This window comes from Megalobrama amblycephala, linkage group LG8 (genome assembly GCF_018812025.1).
Source record: "Megalobrama amblycephala isolate DHTTF-2021 linkage group LG8, ASM1881202v1, whole genome shotgun sequence".
NCBI lineage: Eukaryota > Metazoa > Chordata > Actinopteri > Cypriniformes > Xenocyprididae > Megalobrama > Megalobrama amblycephala.
Window position 1 is genome coordinate 12370477 of NC_063051.1, and position 26216 is coordinate 12396692.

Below are 26216 nucleotides of genomic sequence, written 5' to 3' on the forward strand. Positions count from 1 at the left end.
TATGAATTTATTTCTAAGCTCGCCACCCATTAGAAGTCTGAAGAATTTAAAAAATAGTTTTTTGTTCCTTTTCCTGCTGTTGCAGTTTCTGAAGTCTCATGCAGACACTGTAAATTTCTAAGAGTAACTCATATTTTAATATTCATTTGCCTGTATAATAACTGTGTTTTATTGGTTGTTGACTCCCCTCTTCCCACCCCCTACACAGCCACTTTTATACAGGTTTACACGTCCATTTCAAATCTGAGGTGTGAATGACAAATGCTAAAACGGGGGTTTCATGATACTTTAATTTAAAATTTATCCATTTCATTAAACTAAACTTGTTGCAAGTAGACTTCAATTAGATTTTCACTCAATGAAATTCCATTAAACTGACTAAGCAAAGTATTACTGAGGTTGAGCAAGATATTTTCCTTGCATGCTTTGCGTGTGCTGGATAAGATGTTTATGTTATGTCGAGACTTGTTAGTGCTTAAAGTGACTTTATTGTGGTGATGAGTCTGTTGTAAGACTGTTACACAAAACTAAAAGTTGATCCAATATATATGCTACACTATCATACCATATCAGATGACTTGAACCGATTATTACATGAACAAAGTACAGTATGTTCTGACTGGTTGACTGGTGTGTGTTACCTGTGTCTATTATGATAGGCCATGTTTTTATGTTGACTGTAGCTGCTGCTTCTTTAGATCTGAGAATCTTTGTTAAAACCTGAGTAGTGAGAATGCAAGCAGCCTTGCTGACCTGAGGACACCAGGAGAGAGATACAAGAAAATTGAACAATGTTAGAATTTGGCTGCTGAAAAGCCTTCACTACCAAGCAGTTAAAGGAAAACACACCCAAATAAAGGTGTTTAACAGATGCAAACACAGAGACTTACATCGATAATCATGCGGACAGTGGGCAGAGTGGCTGAGAGGTTCTGCGGGTGTGGAGGCCTCACGGTGACAGGAATACAACCAGCATACAAACAGCCATAAAATGCTGCGATCAGATCTATACCTGCACACAAAGAGAATTTGATTTATTTATTGCATTTGATTATGCAAAAAATTATTTAAATAATGTTTTTATTATTTTATAACAGTCATGAATTAGTTTTTCTTTTTTCTCCTGCATTGACTTTTTAGAATGAAAGTGTAATATATACAGTATATATATGCTGGTCATATAATTAGAATATTGTGAAAAGGTTCATTTTTTTATTGTAAATTATTTTAAAAAATGAAACTTTCATTTATACTAGATTCCCTACATGTAATGTAAAACATTTCAAAAGTTTTATTTTTAAAATTTGTTGATTAGAACGTACAGCTAATTAAAGTCCAAAATCCAGTATCTCAAAATATTAGAATATTTACATTTGAGTTTCATTAAATGACCATCCCTACAGTATAAATTCCGGGTATCTCTTGTTCTTGAAACCACACTAATGGGGAAGACTGCTGACTTGGCAATGGTCCAGGAGACAATCATTGACACCCTCCACAAAGAGAGTAAGTTACAGATGGTCATTACTGAATGTGGTGGCTGTTTACAGAGTGATGTATCAAAGCATATTAAAAGCAAAGTTGACTAGAAGGAAGAAATTGGGTAGGCAAAGGTGCACAAGCAACAGGGATGACCACAAGCTTGAGAATACTGTCAAGTAAAGCCGATTCAAACACTTGGGAGAGCTTCACAATGAGTAGAATGAAGCCGGAGTCAGCGCATCAAGAGTCACCACACTCAGACATCTTTCAGGAAAAGGACTACCAAGCCACTTCTGAAACAGAAACAACGTCAGAAGCATCTTACCTGGGCTAAGGAGAAAAAGAACTGAACAGTGAACAGTGGTCGAAAGTCCTCTTTTCAGATAAAAGTAAATTTTGCATTTCATGTTGAAATCATGGTCCCAGAGTCTGAAGGAAGACTGGAGAGGCACAGAATCCAAGCTGCTTGAAGTCTAGTGGGAAGTTTCTGAAGTCAGTAATGATTTGGGGGCTGTGACATCTGCTGGTGTTGGTCCATTGTGTTTTATCAAGTGCAAAGTCAATGCAGCCATCTTCCAGGAGATTTGAGCACTTTATGCTTCCATCTGCTGACAAGCTTTATGGAGATGCTGATTTCCTTTTCCAGCAGGACTTTAACACCTGCCCACAGTGCAAAAACCACTTCCAAGTGGTTTGCTGACCATGATATTACTGTGCTTTATTGGCCAGCCAACATGCCTGACCCCTGAATCTATGGGATATTTTCAAGAGAAAGATGAGAAACAGTCGATCCAACAATATACAGATGATCTGAAGGCTCAATAGTGCCTCAGCAGTGCCACAGGCTGATCACTTCCATGCCACACTTCACTGATGCTGTAATTTGTGCTAGAGCAAGTCATTTGCTGTAATATGTGCTGCCGACCAAGTATTGAGTGTACAAATGAACATACTTTAAAGAACTTGAACTTTACTGTTTTGAAAATCCATTTTTTGATTGATCTTAGGAAATATTCTAATATTTTGAGATACTGGATTTTGGACTTTCATGAGCTGTACGCTCTAATCATCAAAATTAAAAAAAAAAACTTTTGAAATGTTTTACTTTACATGTAGGGAATCTAGAATATATGAAAGTTTCATTTTTAAAAATAATTTACAATAAAAAAACTTTTTGATGACATTCTAATTATATGACCAGCACCTGTATATATATATAATATTTAAATTTGAGTAATTTTGTCATGTGCTTTTGTAATTTTTAATAGTTTTATTTTTTTATATATATATATATATATATATATATATATATATATATATATATATATATATATATATATATATATATATATATATATATATATATATATATATACATATATATATATATATATATATATATATAAAAAAATTTAATGTATTATTTAATGAAAATCCTTAGCCATTGGCATTCTGTGGACGACTACATGTTCATGAGACTCTATTAGCGCAACAGTTCACTTCGACTTGCCCATAAAGAGCACACAAGAGAAATCAAGATTAATAAAAACACATTAAAGGAACATTCTTTTGTGGTCTGAAAAAGACACAATGGCATACTGCATTAGCACAACACTAGGTTGAGTAAATGATGACTTAATTTTCATTCTAGGGTGAACTAACTCTCTAACCCTCTTATGTTAATACCCTCTTCACATGTGAAATGAAAAAAGCACTTTTCTGTAAATACCCATGACTTTGCTGTTTTTAACTGTCCAGTCCTTAATATCCTTAATAACAGGTCTTAACAGAGGACAAAGTATGTGTGATTTACCTGGTGGATACAAAAGCACCACATTCTCTCCAATGTTAATACCACTTCTCTCCATGAGAGCAGCAGCAATCTTCTCTGCTCTTTTATGAAGCTGAACACATGTAGCTGTACACACTGCCACTCCCTAGATAGAAAGAGAGAGAATGCAATATAGGCCAGCAAATCAGAAATGTTCAATGAGGATTTGATCAAGTTTATTCCTTCCACTATTTGTTTTGGTGTGTATGAGTATTTTTTTTACCTTTGCATTTAAAAGTACATAAAGCGTATGGTCAGGATCGGTTTGTGCTCTCCACTGTAAAGCCTCTGTAAGGAACTGATGCTAAAAAAGACAAGACAGACAGTTCATCATCAATAATGTCAAACATATAACATCAATAAACGCATTAAATGTTTATGGCATGCCTGTGGCATGTGATTGTGCCATAATGATCTCAGTGCTTACCATCATTGTAGGCCACATGCACAGCTGCATCCACACGAAAGCATTAAAATATTACAATGCATTTCAAATGAAAAACTTAAAATAATCTGTCTGCATTATTTACTTCCTGCTCTATGTGCTCACAATACAATGCAAAATCTGAGTTTACCTTCCTGACCAGGTCTTGGTCCTCTATCAGTCCCAGATCTCTGCCTGCAGCCTGTGCAATTCTTTTCCCAGCAACCAAATTACCCACCATGATGGATGCAGGGCCGACACCGACTATGAAAGACATAAAAACAGGAAAGAACATTGTGAGAAAAATATTACACAACATCAGTTTTTTTTTACCTTCAGGCTGCCTCATCTCCAAGATCTCCATTTAATCCCTGCATACACACCTGGTTGTTTTTGACGTGGTTTGGGCATGTTGGTAACGCAGGTGTGAGGACACATGAGGATGTTGCAGGGGTGCAGCGCCCCCTCCAGGAAGAGTTGCTTGGTATCTGAGATGTGAATGCCCCCCAGGGGAGTTTTGGGCAGGGTGTTGGCAGGAACCAGTGCAAGACAATACAATCCCACCTGATGAATACTGTCAATTGCCTGGAGTCAAGAAACAATACACAAATAAATATATAAACAAACAAATAAATAAATAAATAAATAAATAAAGCATACATAAAGAATTATCAAACTTTTAATTATTATATTAAATTATTAAACTAAACAATGAAATAACTGCTGTATATAAACAATAAGCCACTCAATGCTGTGCATTACTGTGATATTACCTTAACCATGGTAAATCACTGACTGCTTTAACATGTACATAAATATCCTGATATTAATGAGAATTTGGTCATATTCAATGTAAATGCTTTAATCTGACTGCCATAACCAGATACAGCCAATTAGACCAGTGTAATTTTAGTATTTTTAATATACTATTATAGTATTTATTAATATTTACTTTAATAAATAATATTATATTATATAATAATCTTTTATTTTTATATTTTCAGTTTTCATTAGTTTAAGTAATTTTGTTATGTGCATTTGGAATTTTTAGTTTTTATTTTATTTATTTATTTTTACTTCAGTTTTAGTTTTAGTAATTTAGTAACAAACTTATTTCTTATTATGTTACTAAAGGTTACATTTTAAATTTGATTTTTATTAGTTTTAGTTAACAATAATAACACTGTTTTAGACAACATATAATTAGCTTTATATAATCCATAAACATTAAATAATCAATAAATATTAAAATAAAAATATTTAATAATAATCCCTACAAACAACTTTTCCACCATGTGATAAAGTCCATAGCACATACTGGCAGTACAATCACAGATGTGTATATATTGGCTAATGTACCAGAGCTTTAAGATGGTACATTCGATCAGATTTTAAAGTATAAAAATCAATTTTATAATTACTCATTACTGCTATAAATATGTCTGTACCTGCAAAACCCGACTCATCCACTGGAAGCTGTCTTCTTCACTGGCATCAGGCCTCTGCTCTGCTACGATTACTATCCTCTCATCATAGAACACAGTCACTGAGAACACAGCAATTCTACAAAACACATACACATCCACATATCAGATTAATATCTATTCTCATTAAAAATGATTAAGACTCAATTTTGCTCTGTATATTCAAAGGGGAACCCTCACCTGCCTCTGTACACAGTTTTGACTGGTTCCACCGCTAGTGCTGTTGCTACTAGATCATCAGCATTGTGACGACGACCACTAACCATTAGCAAGCCCTCATTCTTACCCACCACGAATATCAGACTACCCTGTGGAAGGAGGAGAGATGAAAAAATAGATTTTAACAAGGCTGTCAATAGATTAAATTTTTTAATTGCAATTAATCTTTTATCGTGAAATTAAGCATACACCATTTATCTTGTTTAACACATTCATTTTGTCATAATTTGCTATATCCAGCAAAGTAAACCATCAGACTGAAGGGTGATTCTCACAAAACTGTATTTTCTGCAAGCTTTTTTCAAGGTAAATTTAGGTGTCTTTCCAAAAAAAGTTATAAAAGGTGTCAATTTAATTCATAGATTTATGCACAACAAAGCACATATGAATTCACAAATTTTCAGAATTCACAGTGTATAGTATGTATATAATGCAACAGCATAGATATTGTTTACATTTTAGACAAGTCAAACTGCAATACCGAACAGGACCACGTTTGTGCATCAATATAACGGACTCGTGCATGCTTACTGTAAGACTCCTGTATATCACCGCAATAGTCTTTACATTGATTGCAATCCTCATCCATCAAAACTTTACTAGCAAGATGCTGGTTTGCTTTATCCAACTGAGAAACATAGTTTGCGTATCATCTGGCCATACTGCAATGGGATGTTCTGACGTCCCATTCAGTCTGTATTTCACACAGCGTGAGGGCACACGCTCTTCAGAAACAATCACAGAATATGATAGAGCTCTTGTTTTAAAGGTGCCATCGAACATTTTTTTACAAGATGTAATATAAGTCTAAAGTGTCCCCTGAATGTGTCTGTGAAGTTGCAGCTCAAAATACCCCCTAGATTTTTTTTAATTCATTTTTTTAACTGCCTATTTTGAGGCATAATTAGAAATGCGCCGATTCATGCTGCGGCCCCTTTAATTGCTTGCGCTCTTCGCCCCCTCCCGAGCTCTCGACTCTATCATTGCATAAATAAAGTTCACACAGCTAATATAAACCTCAAAATTGTTCTTTACAAAGTGTTCGTCATGCAGCATGTCTAATCACATAAGTATGGTATTTATTTGGATGTTTACATTTGATTCTGAATGAGTTTGATAGTGCTCTGTGGCTAACAGCTAATGCTACACTGTTGGAGAGATTTATAAAGAATGAAGATGTGTTTATGAATTATACAGACTGCAAGTGTTTAATAATGAAAATAGCGACGGCTCATCTCCGTGAATACAGTAAGAAACGATGGTAACTTTAACCACATTTAACAGTACATTAGCAACATGCTAACGAGACAGTTTACAAATATCACTAAAAATATCATGATATCATGGATCATGTCACTTATTATTGCTCCATCTGCCATTTTTCGCTATTGTTCTTGCTTGCTTACCTAGTCTGATGATTCAGCTGTGCACAGATCCAGCCGTTAATACTGACTGCCCTTGTGTAATGCCTTGAACATGGGCTGGCAAATGCAAATATTGGGGGCGTACACCCCGACTGTTACGTAACAGTCAGTGTTATGTTGGTAATTCGCCTGTTCCTCGGAGGTCTTTTAAACAAATGAGATTTATATAAGAAGGAGGAAACAATGGAGTTTGAGACTCACTGTATGTCATTTCCATGTACTGAACTCTTGTTATTCAACTATGCCGAGGTAAATTCAATTTTCAATTCGATGGCACCTTTAAAGTGAAACACACACCGGAATGAAAATTTCACTGAAAATGCAACATGAGTCTCTATTCTCTCTGCCATTTCTGATGTAATCAGCCTGGCTTTCTTTACATTAGCACAGTTTTGGACTGACTGTTTGAATGAATTCACTTATTGGATTATTGGACTGAAAACTTTCCCGGAGTTCAGTGGCTTAGAATGATCTGACTGCAAACAGAGAAGCAAAATTGGGTTAAAGCGTTTGAATAGAAATTTCCGCCTACCAGGGTTACAGGTGCTTGCGTCATTGTAGACTGTTGATTATGATAAACTTCCGAGTCCTAAGATCATCTAACTGCGTGATGTAAATGACATTAATGATGCAATTTCGTGTGCTTCAGTAATTTATTTGCATTAAATTATTTTAACACGTTAACATTGACAGCCCTAATTTTAACACATGAAAAATGGCACTGTCCCTCTCTTTCACACTCTTACCGGTCCAACAAAACCCAGTAATCCCGACCGCACGAATGGGATTTCACCAATAGGAGCACCACTAGCATTGACTGGGATCACCTGTGAGATTCCATAAAAATATGTTAATGGTGTGCAATTCAGTACAAAGTTTTATCATCGTCTGTGTATGAGAGCGTTAAGTTGATCGCCATACCTCAAAGGTGTTTTTAGTGACTCCAGACAGGCCGTAGTACATGGTTCCACCAGCACGAGAATTCACGACGATCTCTCCGATCTCATCCGTCTTACACAGCATGGGCGGCCCATCCGGTTTCACAATGCACATCAATGCTAAAGCGCACATAAACACACATGCTGACTCCAGGCATGCACATATGACAAACATATTTTAAAGGTGCCCAAGAACGTTCTTTCACAAGATGTAATATAAGTCTAAGGTGTCTCCTGAATATGTCTGTGAAGTTTCAGCTCAAAATACCCCATAGATTTTTTTAAATAAATTTTTTTAACTGCCTATTTTGGGGCATCATTAACAATGCACTGATTTATACTCGGCGCCGCCCCCTTAAATCGCGTGCTCCCTGCCACACCAGCTGTCGACTATAGTACAGCGCATTTACAAAGTTCACACAGCTAATATAACCCACAAATGGATCTTTACAAGATGTTCGTCATGCATGCTGCATGCATGCTTCGAATTATGTGAGTAAAGTATTTATTTGGATGTTAAAGTTTTATTCTGAGTGAATTTGAGGCTGGGCTCCGTGGCTAACGGCTATTGCTACACTGTTGGAGAGATTTATAAAGAATGAAGTTGTGTTTATGCATTATACAGACTGCAAGTGTTTAAAAAATGAAAATAGCGACGGCTCTTGTCTCCGTGAATACAGTAAGAAACGATGGTAACTTTAACCACATTTAACAGTACATTAGCAACATGCTAACGAAACTTTTAGAAAGACAATTTACAAATATCAGTAAAAATATCATGCTATCATGGATTATGTCAGTTATTATTCCTCCATCTGCCATTTTTCGCTGTTGTTCTTGCTTACCTAGTCTGATGATTCGACTGTGTGCAGCTCCAGACGTTAACTGGCTGCCCTTGTCTAATGCCTTTTATAATGCTGGGAACATCGTGGGCTGGCATTATGCAAATATTGGGGCGTACACCCCGACTGTTACGTAACAGTCGGTGTTATGTTGAGATTCGCCTGTTCTTCGGAGGTCGTTTGAGATTTATATAAGAAGGAGGAAACAATGGGGTTTGAGACTCACTGTATGTCTTTTCCATGTACTGAACTCTTGTTATTTAACTATGCCAAGATAAATTCAATTTTTGAATCAAGGGCACCTTTAAATTTTGATAGCATGGTATTATGAACTGGTTTTTTCTCTGAAGAAAATTTGAGTGACAATACCATAGTATTACCATGGTCTATAGACCCACGGTAATACCATGATTCTTTTTTTGTAAGTGTAGACATGTGAATCACATAAGATTCAATTACAAAAAATTGGCATTAGTAGCAGACACACACACCTCCTGGCATGACATGTCCCACATCCTGGACAGTGAGAGCAGAGTTCTTGTCTTCAGTGTTGACCCTGATGACCCCATGACTCAGCCCAGTCATGGACAGGATGGCTCTCGCTGGAAGAGGAGCACCGGGAACCCCAGGCCTGGAGAAAGATCACACAATCAAGAAACAATTACTAATGCAATAAAAAATGGGATCCCTGCATTTTTATTTTTTTTTTTGTCTAAAAACGTTATACCTGCGTATGGCAACCGTCATGGCCTCAGGTGATGTAGCACACGGGCAGATGACCTCTGGCTTCAAACCGTAAGCCTGGAATACGTTCAAAAATGCATCACATGATGAAACCGACCCTAAACCAGAAAAAGATGGAGATACAGAGACAAAAAGAGTTTAATAGTTAAATATAAATATTAAATGAACATCATCTCCTATGAAGTTTCTGCAGGAGGCCTGTTAGCGTAACTCACAAGGGTTGGCTCCGTCAGCAACAATTAGCATGCGCAAGGAGGCCAGACTGGTGTCTCTCTGATCTCTGTGAGCCATCATTGCCCAATGCAGATCACGACACTTCACCAAGGCCACCCGTGCTGTAGAAACACAGACGTTCATCATTTCCAAACAAATGTGTGTAGATGACAGACAGACATTTGGTCTTGTGTGTGTTTTGTACCTTTGTGTATGTGAACTCTCTGAACCCAAGACAGTGGACAGGCCTTCATTACTGCATATGGAACACTGATGGTGTGGATTCGGTTCATCACACTCTGAAACACACACACAGGTGTTATTGGGGGCGAATGCTTCGAAAAGTGCCCAATTCAAATTTCACCCCAAAATTAAAATTGGGGGGGAATAAGCCTATTTTAGGACCATACAATAAGTGTGTGTGTGTGTGTGTGTGTGTGTGCGCGTCACTCACCGTAAGAACTCCATGCCACAAACCCATGTCCTTCTTAAAGTCCAAAACATTCACCAGTGTCTCACCTGCATGTAGACGTATTCCATTACATCTCCAAACAAGCAGTGCAAAAAGCTGCATAGCTAGTTCATAGCTTTTTTTATTGTAGCTGCAACAAAAGGATGGTGCTTCCATAGCAACATCATCACTCACCCTCACAATAGTTACAGGCCTGAGTTAGTGCCTGGCAATGTGTTAACATGGCAACTTTTGAAACCGCAACACCCATCACTGTGCCCTCCTTACTGGCCTTATACTGCATGAGAAAAGGAGAAAGAAGGAGATTTATATGCATTCAACAAACATACACACACAGAATCACATGAAGCACATGGTCTTACCTCTATGTATGCCGTGTCTGTGTTGGCTGTTGGGATATGAGGCTGCCAGTCTTTCGAAGGCTTCGTGAGGTATTTGGAGTCTGTCACAACCCACTTTAACCTGGGCCAGCCTATCAGAAACCCAACAAGTATTAGATCCATCATAAAATTGGCATCATTTAGAAAAGACATGGATGTAATTTGCATATGTGAAGACTCTGACCTTTAAACTGTAATATTTCTCCAGTGGGGGTCTTGGGTAAACCCTTTAAACAGATCTCACTGGTCAAAGCCAGACCCACTCCACAGCTACCTAACAAAAAACCAACTTGGCTGCTACCCGCATCCTGTAAACACATGGAAAACATTTTGACCACAATACCAATATGAATGGTTAGCACTTCATTTAGTTAAGGTGGCTACCTTTCGGGATAATGGAACCTCTATGGGCACAGGAATGACTTCTGCCAACAAACAGCCATAAAAAGCAACCCAGAACATACCAGGGTCACTGTTAGGATACACCAGCGCCACCTGGATCAATAACAAAACATTACTTGCAAGTAATTAAAGAGAAACAGCAGCATTTTTCTAAAATGAAAGTTGCTTCTAACAATATATACTACTTGTAGCAATGTGAAGTAAATGAGTGTTTACATCAGTTGTTGTTATCTAAAATGAAAACTATTCAAAATCATTTTTCTAATTGAAATAAAGCAGAAATAAAATATAAATATTAGATGAAAAACTTAAACTTACTTAATAGAAATGTTAATTAGAAATGTTGCTTTGGCAACTGAAATAAAATAAGTTTAAGCTGAAGAACTAAAATGACATTTTTAAAATTTTAAAATTTAAGCTAAAATTAAAATGAAAACTGAAAATATAAAAAATTAAATAAAAACAGGACATAAATAATAAAATAATACTAAAATAACACTGGTTTATGTATCATGTAAACACCTAAAACAGAGTTATATCATCAGGAAACGATCTTAAATGACTTTTTTTTTTTACCCGGTCTCCTGGTTTGAGGATCTGCTCATTTTTGGTTCCCAGCTTGTTGAGGAGAGTGTAGGCCAGCTTTACACTACGACTCCACAGTTTCCCTGTCAATCACACACCAATCAGCCCATAGACCTTTCCTGCCAATCCCAGCATCTGCTTTCAATCAAGATAAGTGCTTTGCAGGTGACCTAACTCAGTCTTACCATACGTAAGTGTATAGAGTGGTTTTCCTGTGATATCCAGAGCTGTGAGGGCGGGGCTTTTGCCCTGTGTGGCACCCCATCGAGTTAATGCTGCCTGAAGAGCAGGAGGCCAGTTACTGACCACACCCAACGGCTCCCCCTTCACTGGGATTATCTGCCGGCCTTCTGGCCTAGGGGTGTTAGGATCTGCCTGAGGAACTGAGGAGGAATAAACACATTGATTTACATTATTGCACCATTCTTTTAGAGCGTGTCTGAGAAATGGCGAGAACTGAATTTATCCGAATACCTTCCACAATCTCCTCTTGGTCATCCATGAAGAACTCACTGAGTGGTGGGCGTTTGGGTCGTTTTAGCGTGTTTAGCAGCTGCTGGATCTTTGTGGACACACGACTGGACACCGGAACACCTACGCCAGGATTGGGGTCAGGCAGGGTGGGATGAGACAGACGAACAAAGACACACTCGCGCACACTTTCAACTGACCTAGGAATTCGTAAATCATGACTAGAGCATATGTGTAAATGTATAAACATGTATTACACTCTCCTACAGTGGTATTTATCAGTCCTGGTCCAAAGATATACAATGGCTTATATAACAAATTAAACGCAAAATCAGTAAAATTATATATACATTACTATTCAAAAGTTTGGGATAATCAATAGTTTTATTCAGCAGGGATGCATTAAATTGTGGCAGTAAAGACTTTTACAGTGATAAAAAAAAATCTATTTCAAATAAATGAAATAGAAACTGTTTTCAACATTTCAGCATATTAGGATAATGTCTGAAAGGATCATGTGACACTGAAGACTGGAATAATGACTGCTGAAAATGCAGCTTTTCCATCATAGGAATTAATTACAATTTAAAAATATATTAAAATAGAAAACAGTTATTTTAAATTGGAAAAATACCTTAAAAAATTACTGTTTTACTGTATTTTAATCAGATAAATCTTAACGATCACAAACTTTTTAATTGTAGTGTATTTTTACATCTTCGTACTGATATATTATTGTATTTTTTGATATAAATAAATACTAAAAGACTTTGGAATATAGTGCATAAGTCATATTGACTTTTTTATCATAGATTTATGGTGCTTTTGCATCCTTTTTGAATCTTCAGTCCTCATTTATTGTACTGCATAGAAGAGAGTGACATGAAGGTGAGTAAATGATGGAAGAATCTTCAATATCCTTTAAATATCACTAGCTCACCTGTAAAGCAGCCCTGATGTTTTATGAAGGATCAGGACTGAGTAAAAACCACATGTAAGCAGAGATGGAGGGATGAGTGATCTACTATTATTTATTTATTCTCCTAAAGAAGTGCAGGGTTTCACTCTGGTACACACTCTCTCTGTGTAACACATATACAATACACAACACAAACACACAGTTTTAAAGTCGACCTACAGGACATGTCTAAGACCAATCATTACCTCTGCCTACTCTTCTCACTGACAGAGAAAAGCAACATGACACAAGTGGATAAAAGGTGGAAAAGAAAAAAGAAACGGGATGCGATTAATGAGGCAATCAATCACAGCATTCATAAAGACTTACTGAAATGTCCCTACTGAGATGTTAACACAAAGTTCTGAGAGACATGAGAAGAAAGTTATGAAAAGGCGCTTAAAGATTGACATACATTTTCAGAGTATGTATGTCTAATGTAGCACACAACAAATACATGTTTCTCTTTTTATCTCTTTCTTTTACTCTTTTTTTTCCTCTACGCACACACACACACACACACACACACACACACTCAGTACCGTCTGCTGTCTCCATCATGCTGGACCGGCTCTGTCCTCGACTCATGCCTCGCACCACAGCGTTGGCAGGCAGATCCACACGAGAGCCTCTGGCCTGAGCTTGCGATGGCACATCAGGAGGCCCGACTCCTCCTCCTGGATCTGGTCAAAAATAACACATATTACTCACTCACAACCAACCCTCAAAGTTTTAAACTTATTTTACCCTCACTCATAAAGGAATAGCTCATCCAAAAGTGAAAATTCACAATCTTTCTTATATGGAAAACAAAAGGAGAAATATTGTAGAATAGTGTTTGTGGTGCTTTTTTCAATCCAATAGTGAACTATTCCTTTAAGAGTCCATTCAGTACTGTTCAGTATATGCTTCCTTTAATTGCTTAAACTAGTGATAAGCCCAATGATATTTTAAAGATAACATGAAATCAAACTATTTACTTTGTTATTATTATACGGATTTCTAAAATACTTGATTCTGATTGATTAATCATTCTGTGATCAAATAATTCTAAACAATATCATCTAAACTGTATAACTGATTTCCTACATACACTCCCGTTTAAAAGTTTGAGAATGATTTAATAAATTAATAGAATGATTTCTGAAGGATCATGTGACACTGAAGGCTGGAGTAATGATGCTGAAAATTCAGCTTTGCCATCACAGGAATACATTATATTTTATAATATATTAAAATAGAAAACAGATATTTTAAGTTTTAATAATATTTCACAATATTACTATTGTTACTGCATTTTTGATTAAATAAATCCATCCTTGGTGAGCATAAGATACTTCGGTAACACTTTACAATAAGGTTCATTAGTTAACATTAGTTAGCATGAACTAATAATGAACTGCACTTATACAGCATTTATTAATCTTTATTAATGTTAATTTCAACATTTACTAATACATTATTAAAATCTTGTTAACATTAGTTATTGCACTGTGAACTAACATGAACAAACAATGAACAACTGTATTTTCATTAATGTTAACGAAGATTAGTAAATACAGTAACAAATGTATTGCTCATGGTTAGTTCATGTTAGTTAATACATTAACTAATGTTTAACTAATGAACCTTACTGTAAAGCGTTTCAAAAACATTAAAAATCCTACTGACCCCAAACGGTTTTATAGTTTCATGTCTTTCATATCACTCTGCAGTATATTTCTTCTCACATTATAAAGTAACTTGATCTTAAATTAATATTTAATGTTATTTTATTTATTTATTCGCTAAGTAGCTGTGTAATACGTGACATGCAGTCACTCGCTCATTATCCCAAAATAAACCTTTTTAGGGTGATACAATATTGATCAACCTTTCAAGGTGTATTTTGCCTTAATGACTGACTGATTTTTGTTATCTCTTACATAACTGTCTCTGGTTTTATTGTGTCTCATCATCATCGTACATCACTGTTTTCGTCTCATCATCATCGTACATCACTGTTTTCTTAATCTTTCATCAAAATGGAATAACTTTCTCTGCCTCTGTAGACCAAGGCTGTGGGGGCAGAGAAAAATATCATTAACCAAAAATATAATATCATAGCCTACAGAATATTCTGTTTCAAGTCTGATGCAAATAAACAAGGGTTTTTGCAATGGTTCATATGCCATTTCATGTTGTCTTTACATTCACAATCGCTTATTGGAAGTTCCTCTAGGCTAACCCCAGTCTACATGCTGTCAACAGCTATTGTCTACATCTCTTGACATTTCACACACACACACACACACACACACACACACACACACACACACTCAGGGTATGTCATGTGCAGGAAAAGCACACTCTCTGAATAAGTACAATCTGGGATCAAGTGTGTATTAAGTTATGGATGATCAGTCCTGAACCATATAACAAGCTGAACCAGATCTCTGAGAACCTTTATTATTTTTTCATCAGCTCCTATGGACAGACCAATCATTCATGGGCTTTAAACACACAGGCGGGGCAGAGGCTTAAGGGTGGAGTGTGTGGAGGGGTTAGATAATATTCACAACAAATCTTCAACACACAGGGCAAGGTGAAAGATGGCTAACACTTGATTTTACCTCTTCCTATTCTTCTCACTGACAGTCACAAAAGATATAAATGAACAGAAAATAAACATTTGGCAGAAGAAAACATAAAAGACAAACAATTTAGAAATAATGAAAACACTTGCAAAAAATGCCTGGTTAAGCTGCTAAAATTAATACTTAAACCAACTGGTAAAAAAATCGAGGAAAAAAAAAAATCTTTACAATGACAAAAATTGTGTGGGGTAATCGTGACTCACCGATGCGTGTCTGAGCGTAGGCCTCAGCCAGGGCGGAAGGCTGGGAGTGGGAGTGGGGCGGGTGGGCAGGTGCGGGTGGAGGTGGGACCTGCTGAGACTGAGGCTGAGGGGCCTGGGTGGGCCGAGACTCCCCATGTGAGAGAGTGGAGGAGGCAGAGGAGGAGGTGGAGGAGCCATGCACAGAGCTATTAATCCAGGTGTCCGGAGACTGCTGAGGCCCTGTACTTTCACTTGACACGGCCTCATCATCAGAAGAAGATGAGGAGTCTGACAGAGAGATAGAGAGAGAGGGAAGAGTACAAAAAGAAAGAAGAAAGAGAAATTAAAAGACAAAAGAACGATAGAGTAAGTACAAGAAGAATAAAGGTTAGAACAATTGAAGCATTTTTACAATTTTTATAAATGCAGTTGTCACAATACCAAAATGACAATAGTTGATACCAATACCAGTAAAATTTAATGATTTTTGCTACTAATTTTAACACCACACCATAAAAAACAACATCAATTCTAAATACACACACACACATATATATATATATATATATATATATATATATATATATACACACACACACACACACACACACACGCACACACACACACACACACATACATACATAATAAAATGTATATATATATATATATATATATATATATATATATATATATATATATATATATATATATATATATATATATATATATGCTGTATACTTTTTTGTTAATATTTATTTTATATTTTATATTGATATTTATTAAATACAATACATATATAATAAATATATATGAATATTAACACATTAAATTAAAATTACATGTTAAAAATTATTTTATTATTAATTATTAAATTATTAATTATTAAAATCTTATAAATTAGATATAACAATTAGATATAAACTTATTTACAAGATATAAATAATTATATTTAAATGTAGATAAATAAATGTTGAGAAACTGAAAAATACAAAACAAAATAAACATAAAAGATTTTTTTTATTTTATTTAAAACTTAAATAATGTGTGTAATCTTTACTGCATGATTACTATATAAAATACAAAAGGATAAGGATTTGATGCTGTCAGAGTTTCCGTGAGAAGCATTTTGCCATTTTAAACAGGAAAAGTGTAAGATCTAGTTTAAAGGTGCTAAAGAGGATGTTTTGTTTTATAAATTTTTTGCAATATTACTTCAAACTGTCTCTACTAACTGATAAAAGACTATTTATTAGGTGCACTGAAAGGAATAATATTAAAGGTGCTAAAGAGGATGTTTTGTTTTATACATTTTTGCAATATTACTTGAAACTGTCTTTACTAACTGATAAAAGACTATTTATTAGGTGCACTGAAAGTAATAATATTAATATACATCATCTGTGCACGAGGTAGGGCCTTAAAAACATCAGCCAATCGTTTACGCGATCATCGCGTAAACGATTGGCCCTCTGGCTTGTCAATCACTGCCATGACGTTCCTTGTGAGAGACGCGCGGCTGCGCGCTCCAGTAACTTTCCACACTCCACAGGCGCCGCATGCAATGTTTTTGTCAGGAGACAGGAGTAACAACTGCAGATTATGAGTCACCTGCGGTGAGTCCGACATAATGAATCCACGGCTTTAGGTCGCGCACACACTTAACGATTGTAAGGCCGCTTATGAATGTAAATTGATACTTATGACTGATCGCACTCAAACGCGTCCAGTCAGAGCCAGTTGCGTTCAGTCTGCGATTACAGTCGGTGTTCAAATTCCATGTGAAAGTATATAAATCTGCTTCAGGAGCAGGAAACAATCGCTGTATGTTGAGTATAGTCAGAATGTTTTAGCTAGTGTTAAATGTGTGCCCGGCTTAATAACACAGCGAATGCCGGTGGTAAACACTCGTGTTCCGATACTCGTGCACGAGTTTTGGGAGGCGTTCCCTCTAAATGAGCTGTGAAGGATGGGGGTTGTTCTTACCCATGCGCTCATTTCAAAAACTCAGTCGACAAAAAGAACCTCTTTAGCACCTTTAATATACATCATCTGTGCACGAGGTAGGGCCTTAAAAACATCAGCCAATCGTTTACACGATCATCGCATAAACGATTGGCCCTCTGGCTTGTCAATCACTGCCATTACGTTCCTTGTGAGAGACGTGCGCGGATTGGCCCTCTGGCTTGTCAATCACTGCCATGACGTTCCTTGTGAGAGAGGAGCGCGGCTGCGCACTCCAGTAACTTTCCACACTCTACAGGCGCCACATGCGATGTTTTTGTCAAGAGACAGGAGTAACAACTGCAGATTATGAGTTACCTGCGGTGAGTCCAACATAATGAATCCACTAACACAACACAGCGAATGCCGGTGGTAAACACTCGTGTTTCAATACTCGTGCACGAGTTTTGGAAGGCATTCCCTCGAAAGGAGGGGGGGTTGTTCTTACGCATGCACTCATTTCAAAAACTCAGTAACAGTCTTTGGTTTCTCAGTCGACAAAAAGATCCTCTTTATCACCTTTAACTATATTACATATTAAATATAAGATAATATATTTCTTTACTATACAGTACTGTGCAAAAGTTTTAGGCATGTCAGTATTTTCACCCTCCCAAAAATGGTTTTAAGCCAGTTATTTATATCTTTTGTTGTAGTGTCTAAGTAGGAAATATCAGTTCACATTTCCAAACATTCATTTTGCCATTAATTGTAATAATCCAGTGAGATTTTTGAATACACAAGGAGTCTGACAACAGCCGGCGCTCCACACAGTGATCTGATCTCACCATCATCAAATCCGTCTGTGATTACATGAAGAAACAGATGAAACTGAGACAAACTAAATCCAGGAGAACTGTGGCCATGTTTCTAAGATGCTTGAAGAAACCTGCCTGCAAAGATACAGTACTGGGAAGAGTTTTAGGCACTTGTGTAAAAATGCTGTAAAGTGAGGATGTTTTTAAAAAATACTGTTATATATAGATTTTATTTATCAATTAACTTATATTAACTAAATCAAAACAATATTTTGTGTGACCACCCTTTGCATTTAAAACAGCTCTTGTCCAGGTACACTTGGGCATCATTTTTCAGGTAGCTTTGGAGGCAGGTTTCTTAAAATCTCTTGGAGACACGGCCACAGCTCTTCTGAATTTGGTTTGTCTCAGCTTCATCTGTTTCTTCATGTAATCACAGACGGATTTGATGATGGTGAGATCAGATCACTGTGTGGAGCACCGGCTGTTATCAGTCTTATTGTGTATTCAAAAATCTCACTGGATTATTACAATTAATGGCAAAATGAATGTTTGGAAATGTGAACGGATATTTCCTATTGACACACTACAGCAAAAGATATAAATAACTGGCCTAAAACCTTTTTTGGGGGGTGAAAATACTGACATGCCTAAGACTTTTGCACAGTACTGTATGTTGTGTGGTTTTCTACATTTACATGGGACATTTATCTTTAGCTGTCTAGTATGTTAGTGTAATGGTTAATATTTGGTGCTTGAATACATTACCTGGTGGGGTGCAGTTGTCAATTGGTGACTGTACATATGTGGACCGACGTTTGGTCGGCATGGGCAGCGCCATCTTTTCCTCTTTATGCTTGGCCAGTGCTGCCTGAACTGCCTCAGTGTGGATGTCTGAGACAAAAAAAAAGAAAGAAAAAACTTATAACAGGCAGTTTTGTTCCTAGGACCTCTGCACTTAGTGCGATGTTAGCAGATGCCTCGGTAGATGGTTTTATCCAAAGTGACAGATAAAGTCAACCTTGAACATCCTGGGGCTAAATGCTTTGCTCCAGAGAACAAGACTGATTTGTATCTCATTAACTGTCTGCCTTTATCTCGATTCATATCAGTAACTTTTGTATTTTCAGCAAAGCTTCCAACAGGCAGTCACCCTTCAGAGTTGTGGTTATAATTACACAACAAGGTCATGAGCATGCTCTATGACAACAGTAGAATAGTAAAATATATATGGCGAGCAACTGAACAAACAACCTATAATCAAATAAGCAAGGTACTATCTTTCTATTGCAACAAAGCATCAGAAATCCACAGTGACACATTTCATCTAGGCAACCATTTTGTCCAAGTACGACTGCCATGGCAGATGACTAAACAGTTCTTACAGGGATGTGGTCAGAGAACAGGCAAATATTACCATCTGCAGACACTCTGTAAACCTCACACCCCATAAATCTCAAGTAAAGACTAGTCTATATAAAGCTAAATGGAATTCTATGACATTTTATACTCTCTCCCTATCCCAGTTTAATGTGCAGAGACCACTATATGTAAGTAACCCATATAAATATGTTTATAAGTAAGCCTTGGGCTGTATATCATTATTTTTGCTATTTTGTTTAGTGCCACCAGTGGCAAAAAGTCACCTTTGACTTTACATGAGTCAAACTCTGGCTTGGACTATAATGACAGATAAAGAAAATGTAACAGAAAAAAAGTTTTGTATGTTGTCAAGCTGTTCTAACCTGATCTGTAGCGTTCATCTCTAGTCCCGCTGCTTCGGTGTGGTCGCCGTGTGCGCCGGTGGCGAGAAGAGGAGGAGGATGAGTTTGACGGGCCAGGTTCAGGTGCAGAGGCGGAGCTTGGACCAGGGGACTGTGCATCATATGCCGGAGGCGGAGCCAAATCTGTAGAAATAATAAGAGTGAACTTCATTCAAACTGGCAGATGCAGTCAATGACAACAGAACATGGAAGATATGAATGGCAAAGAGATGTGAAGATCTGTGGTTTTCATCTCAAATCTCTCCAGAATAGAAAAAATAAATCAGTCCAACAATTTCTCTCACAATAGCAACTAACAATATAGTAATAATGTTTCATGCTGCAGTCCTATATTTGAGCAGTAGAAGGCAGTGCAGAGGGACTTTGGTTGGAAACCCTTCAACCTCAAGAGGAATAGCCTGAGAAGATGTTTCATAACCACATTATCATATGAGTCAGTGGACAACTGAGTAAAACAGGGAGAGAGAGATAACATGGCAGAAAAGAAGATGGAGGGAGGTGGGTTAATAAGCAGGGATATTTCTGTAGTCTTACTTTGTGTTTGTGTCAAGTAGGGTGCTAAAACTTTGGCCCTCTTCTTCTCGTATCCTTTTTGTGTGATGTCACCTAAAAAAGAGAGATAATGTGATTACCAGTTAAAAAACATGAACAGAATGAATTTCGTTTTGGGGTACATTTTTTGGTCAAATGTCTTTGAACAGCCAGATTTTCAACATACAGAGGCCCCCAAAATGTCAAATTTGAATTACACTGCATTAGATCACAAAACATCCAACCAAGCACATCATGGGGGTACATGGAAATATTTCGATTTTGCATTGTTATAGGAAATTATGACTTAAAATAAAATTATAAATGATTGTGAATATATTAAAATAATTTTGATTCTGTGCACTACAGTTTTTTTAAGAACGTAATACTTTTATTCAGCAAGGACACATTAAATTGATAAAAAGTGACAGTAAAGGCATTTATAATGTTACAAAAGATTTCCATTTTAAATAAATGCTGTTCTTTTGAGATTTCTATTAATCAAAGAACCCCAAAGAAATGTATCACGTTTTCCACATATTAAGCAGCACAACTGTTTTCAACACTGATAATAGAAATGTTTCTTGAGCAGCAAATCAGCATATTAGAATGATTTCTGAAGGATCATGTGACACTGAAGACTGGAGTGATGGATGCTGAAATTTCATCTTAGCCATCATAGGGATAAATTACATTTTAATATATACTCAAATACAATATAATTATTCACAATATTTCAGATTTTACAGTCTAAGCATGAGAAAACATGCTCCGACCCCAAACCAATCTCAAAAAATGATCTCAAACTTACTAATGGTAATGCTAAATAATATCAAGTATAATATGAGTTGAAAGGAACGCATTATTGAAGTTGATGAAGGAGGTTCGGGAACAGCTGTTTAGAAAAACCCAAACACTTAAATCCTAAAAGATCATCACATTCTTACATTCTGACAGCCAAGTTGATTTGTGTGAGTTAATGTTGGATTCATGTGTGTGCTTGTGAGTGTGAAAGAGAGCAGAATGTGTAATCTAGTGGGATTATGCAGGATGGAGAGAGCTTTGGTTATGATACGTGAGCAGCTCAAGCTCATTTCAACACATCCCCTGAAGGGGAAAGATTTCAAAAGAGATAACACGAATATATTTATTATAATCCCATAGAAATCAGATTGGCCCTTACGCTTAATCGTTGACAGCAAACCGCACAGATTCATAAGAAAGGCCACTAAACAAACCGTTCTTTCAAGAGCATTTTCAAAGCATTTTCCACATTAAAAAAGAGGGAAAATATCTAAAGAAGAGTCAACTCCCATAAGTAATGCATGAGGACCAAACCCAGCTGCACCATGGGATATTTTTAGCTTCAACAGACTCTTCTATCACATGTAGCTATGAAGGGGGTTGTGTATATGTGTTCATTTTGTATATGATTCTCTGAGTGTTATTCAGAAAGAATGGTTTTGGACTGCAATAAATGGCACAGTCTCCAAATTTGCTGCAAACTGGAAGGTTTTATTGGTGGCCTAATGTGGTCCAGTCCACACTGAGGCTCAGATGGATTGTGATTGGTTGATGGGAGAGTGATGATAATGTGAAGTGAGTGACAACAGACTAAGGCAGAAATCTACTTTTATCCTTGATCACTCACTCATACACATGGCATGGCCTAAAGTTAGTCGACATCACACACTCTCAGTCCATGCAACAGTAACCTGTAACATTTATGCTATAATATACCCCCTCAAAATCTTACTTCCACAAATCATAATTCTAAATTTGGAATTTTATAACTTTTCCTTTTGAAGTAATATAGACAAATTACCCATTCTAAACCATATAACCTGCATGTACTCTTCACAATAATCTAGACATTATGCCTTAATTCTGAATTTAATTTGCAAACCCTTGTCTTGCAAAACTGTCCTGAAAAAATAAATTATTCCAGGACTACAACCCAAACTGTACTGGCCTGTGATGCAATTCTTATTTTAACTAGAACCAATGCCATAAATCCACTCTGTAATCCAACCTTTATCATAAAGATCTAATCCAAACACTTATTTTACATCTTTTACCCATATTTAGTTTTTTAATAACAGACCCTAAAGGCTGGAATACACTACACGAACAGATCTGTACAAATCTGAACAGATTTTAAAACATTAGGCATCACTGGTGCAGACTTTTGGACACTTATTTTGGACTCATTCAGACTGCAAATCGTAACAGCTCTGTAATCTTGTATTTGCAAGGCATTATGGGCAAAAGTCCTGTGACAAGTGACCTTTTTCAGTAAAGTAGTTTTTTCCTGTCCCTGGCATTTTTTATTTAGTTTATGCATACATAAACAACTACTGGCATGCATGCACACAGACAGAAACATGGGCATTTTTTGGGACCTGAGAGAAAGGAGGTGAAGAAGGATGTCACTCTTTTAAGAGATAAAGCTACATGAGTGTTATTGTTTGACTGTGTGATTATCAAGATCAGTAACCTACAAGTAACCAGTGTAAATGAAAACAACTTTTTTGTCATTCTTGTATAATTATTTTACATGCATTTAATGACCGAATATTAATTGAGAAACTAAATGGAATAATTGTACTTTAAAAAAAAAAAAAAAGTTTTTATATTATCTCTTAAAAGAGTGACGTCCTTCTTCACCTCCTTTCCATTATATATATATATATATATATTCCTGATATTAATGGTTTCACATTATGCATTTGCTGTAAAAAATAAATACAATAGAGACTAGGGATGTAACGATACCCTCATGTCACGATTCGATACATATCACGATACTGAACTCACGATACGGTATTATTGCCATACTTCGAGACATATGGTAAAAGGTTAACAAAAAATTAACTGTTGATTAAAATGCTAAATTTGGTATTACATTGGGGGTGGAAATGAATAGGCATGGACATGGTGCTGGTAACCCAATGCACAGGACAATGTTGATACCAGAATAAAAATATTCATGATTCTGAAGCTGAAAATAGAGAAAAATGCAAATATGCTTGCACTCTGTCATTGACTAGATATATTTAAAATAATGTAGGCCACTTTTTACTGGTAACACAAGACATTTGGCATTATCAGGACCCACAAATATTCCCCCATTGCATTACTATACATTATATTCAACACTACATATAGAAGTTCAATGTAGAACTGACACTAAAACTCTAAAAAAAAAAAGGTAATTTTGGGTGAACTACACCCAATACATATTGTTGCATTTTTTGTATTGCGATATATTGTGACACGATATATTTTTATTACACCCCTAATAGAGACTGAACCTTCTACTCTCTCAGTGACTTTCTGTACAACAGACATGCCCACCAGCTGCTCGGACTGTGGGAAAGTTGGATCTTGGATCTGTGTCTGAGTAGAGCAAAAGAGAGAGATAGAGATTTTTCTTTTTTAATTTATTGACTCAGAGAACTTGTCTTGTTCCTTTGAAAAGCATTAACTACCCATATCCACCCTCCCTCTTGTGTGCTGCATCACTGGCCCTGAAACACTATGACACAACAGAGCTCACACAATGACTTTCACTCAAGACACAATACAGCTATCTCTCCATTGTGTCTATTAACACACACACACAGCCTTGGTTACCCACCACCAGATGGTGACTCACCATTCAGCAACTGCCAACACTGTATCACACTGTACTGAAGTTGAATTTCATTGCCCTTCTTCACTGTTCTTTTGTCCACATCCAACATTCTGTCTCCACACACACACACACACACACACACACACACACACACACACACACACACACACACATTTCCTTTCCCTCTGGATGATGTCATGTTCTCCAGTGCTAAATCTTCTACCCTATGACATGGTTTCCTGTTCTGCTGAGAACATAAAAACAGACTGTGAGAGACAGAGAAAAACACAGACAGACAGAGAGTGACAAAAAAAAAAGACACAACAGGGTGTTCAGTTCATTCTTATCTGTTCATGCTTCTTTCTACATTATACAACCAGATCCACAAACCGGCTTTGAAAACTTGCTCAAGGAAACAGTAAAGTCAGGGTTACCAGGGTGTGTGCATGCAGGTGACAACAAGACTCAAATTACCACTTCACACGCCTGGGAACATGCCTTTTCAGGTGTATCCTTCCTAATTCACTTAGTAGAATGATCTGACCTGTGTTTACAGTGTGGTTTACCGTGTTCAAGGTTAAATAAGGAAAACAAAGTATACTTTTAGGACCCTTATAATTTTTTCACATAATGACATTATTTTTAGGGACAATTAAGCTCATTATAGTAATGTGAAATTCAGATATATCATAACGACTCGACTTGGGCCAATAAGCAACCACCTAGCCACCGCCCAGAACAACCACCTAACAACATGACAAAAAACATTCAACACCTTTTTGCAACCACATAGTAACAACACTCAAAGCAAACAATCACAACCCTTTAGCAAACTGCAGCAAGATTTGTACAGGAAAGCACTATTTCCATTGTCTTCAGCTATTTTTACAATTATGTTGCGACACAAAAATTACACAATTTACCTTTCAGCAGCCCCCTAATAAAGGTCATACTGTGTGGTATGTAATATATTTAAAAGATTTTATGTCATGCTGTTGGGTTTTAGCTATTCTTGTGGCATATGTGCTTCTTTATTCGTTATGAATGAGAATAGCTTAAGGCAAACTCTACTGTTACCATAGCAACTATGACTCTAAATACAACCCACCAAAATACACACATATACATACCAAATCAACACAAAAGCCTACTCAGATAAGAAATTATTTATGCATATTTGGAGAAATCATTTTAACCACAATAAAAGCACAGGAATGCTTAAAATTGCTGTGTTAATGTAAGACCAGAAACAGTTTATGCAAACACACAATGTATGTTCCTGCGTTGCACTTGTGCTAACAAACTTTAGTACTCATGGGGGAAATAGAGTTACCTTAAAAATGTCTGTGCCATTAAACTGTATTTGTCATTACTCAGACAGCTTGCTACCAACATCTTGTTATTAACATCCACTTTACATTTACGTTTAGTCTTTTAGTAGATGCAATGTACAAATCAGATCTTTGATATGCACATGAATGAATACTATATTCATATGTGACCCTGGACCACAAAACCAGTCATAAGGGTCAATTTTTTAAAATTTAGATTTATACATCATCTGAAAGCTGAATAAATATGCTTACCATTGATGTAATGGTTTGTTAGGATAGGACAATATTTGGCCGAGATACAACTATTATATCTGAGGGTGCAAAAAATCTAAATATTGAGAAAATCGTCTTTAAAGTTGTCCAAATGAAGACCTTAGCAATGCATATCCACTCACAAAAATTAATTTTTGATATATTTAGGGTAGAAGATTTACAAAATATCTTCATGGAACATGATCTTTACTTAATATCATAATGATTTTTG

The 26216-nt window shown here is 36.4% G+C and overlaps 1 protein-coding gene across 7 annotated transcripts in view; it reads right to left on the reverse strand.

The window, feature by feature from the left end:
• Positions 1-26216, reverse strand: part of dip2bb (disco-interacting protein 2 homolog Bb) — a 45298-nt gene that overhangs the window by 9165 nt on the left and 9917 nt on the right. For 2 of the 7 annotated variants that reach the window (XM_048199334.1, XM_048199335.1), the window contains 29 exons: positions 20765-20836; positions 20192-20353; positions 19215-19340; positions 15709-15975; positions 13412-13552; positions 13076-13093; positions 11915-12034; positions 11626-11823; positions 11432-11523; positions 10838-10948; positions 10638-10761; positions 10436-10545; positions 10248-10350; positions 10056-10120; positions 9807-9900; positions 9604-9723; positions 9372-9486; positions 9136-9275; positions 7786-7922; positions 7611-7691; positions 5402-5529; positions 5186-5300; positions 4121-4322; positions 3889-4001; positions 3741-3764; positions 3537-3617; positions 3296-3419; positions 891-1012; positions 642-753 (listed from right to left, as the gene is read on the reverse strand). In XM_048199334.1, the coding sequence (XP_048055291.1) occupies positions 642-753; positions 891-1012; positions 3296-3419; positions 3537-3617; positions 3741-3764; positions 3889-4001; positions 4121-4322; positions 5186-5300; positions 5402-5529; positions 7611-7691; positions 7786-7922; positions 9136-9275; positions 9372-9486; positions 9604-9723; positions 9807-9900; positions 10056-10120; positions 10248-10350; positions 10436-10545; positions 10638-10761; positions 10838-10948; positions 11432-11523; positions 11626-11823; positions 11915-12034; positions 13076-13093; positions 13412-13552; positions 15709-15975; positions 19215-19340; positions 20192-20353; positions 20765-20836 (3417 nt within the window). Of the gene's footprint in view, positions 1-641; positions 754-890; positions 1013-3295; positions 3420-3536; positions 3618-3740; positions 3765-3888; positions 4002-4120; positions 4323-5185; positions 5301-5401; positions 5530-7610; positions 7692-7785; positions 7923-9135; positions 9276-9371; positions 9487-9603; positions 9724-9806; positions 9901-10055; positions 10121-10247; positions 10351-10435; positions 10546-10637; positions 10762-10837; positions 10949-11431; positions 11524-11625; positions 11824-11914; positions 12035-13075; positions 13094-13411; positions 13553-14794; positions 14914-15708; positions 15976-19214; positions 19341-20191; positions 20354-20764; positions 20837-26216 lie in introns of those variants that run through there. The other 5 variants (XM_048199336.1, XM_048199337.1, XM_048199338.1 and 2 more) reach the window with 5 other exon arrangements.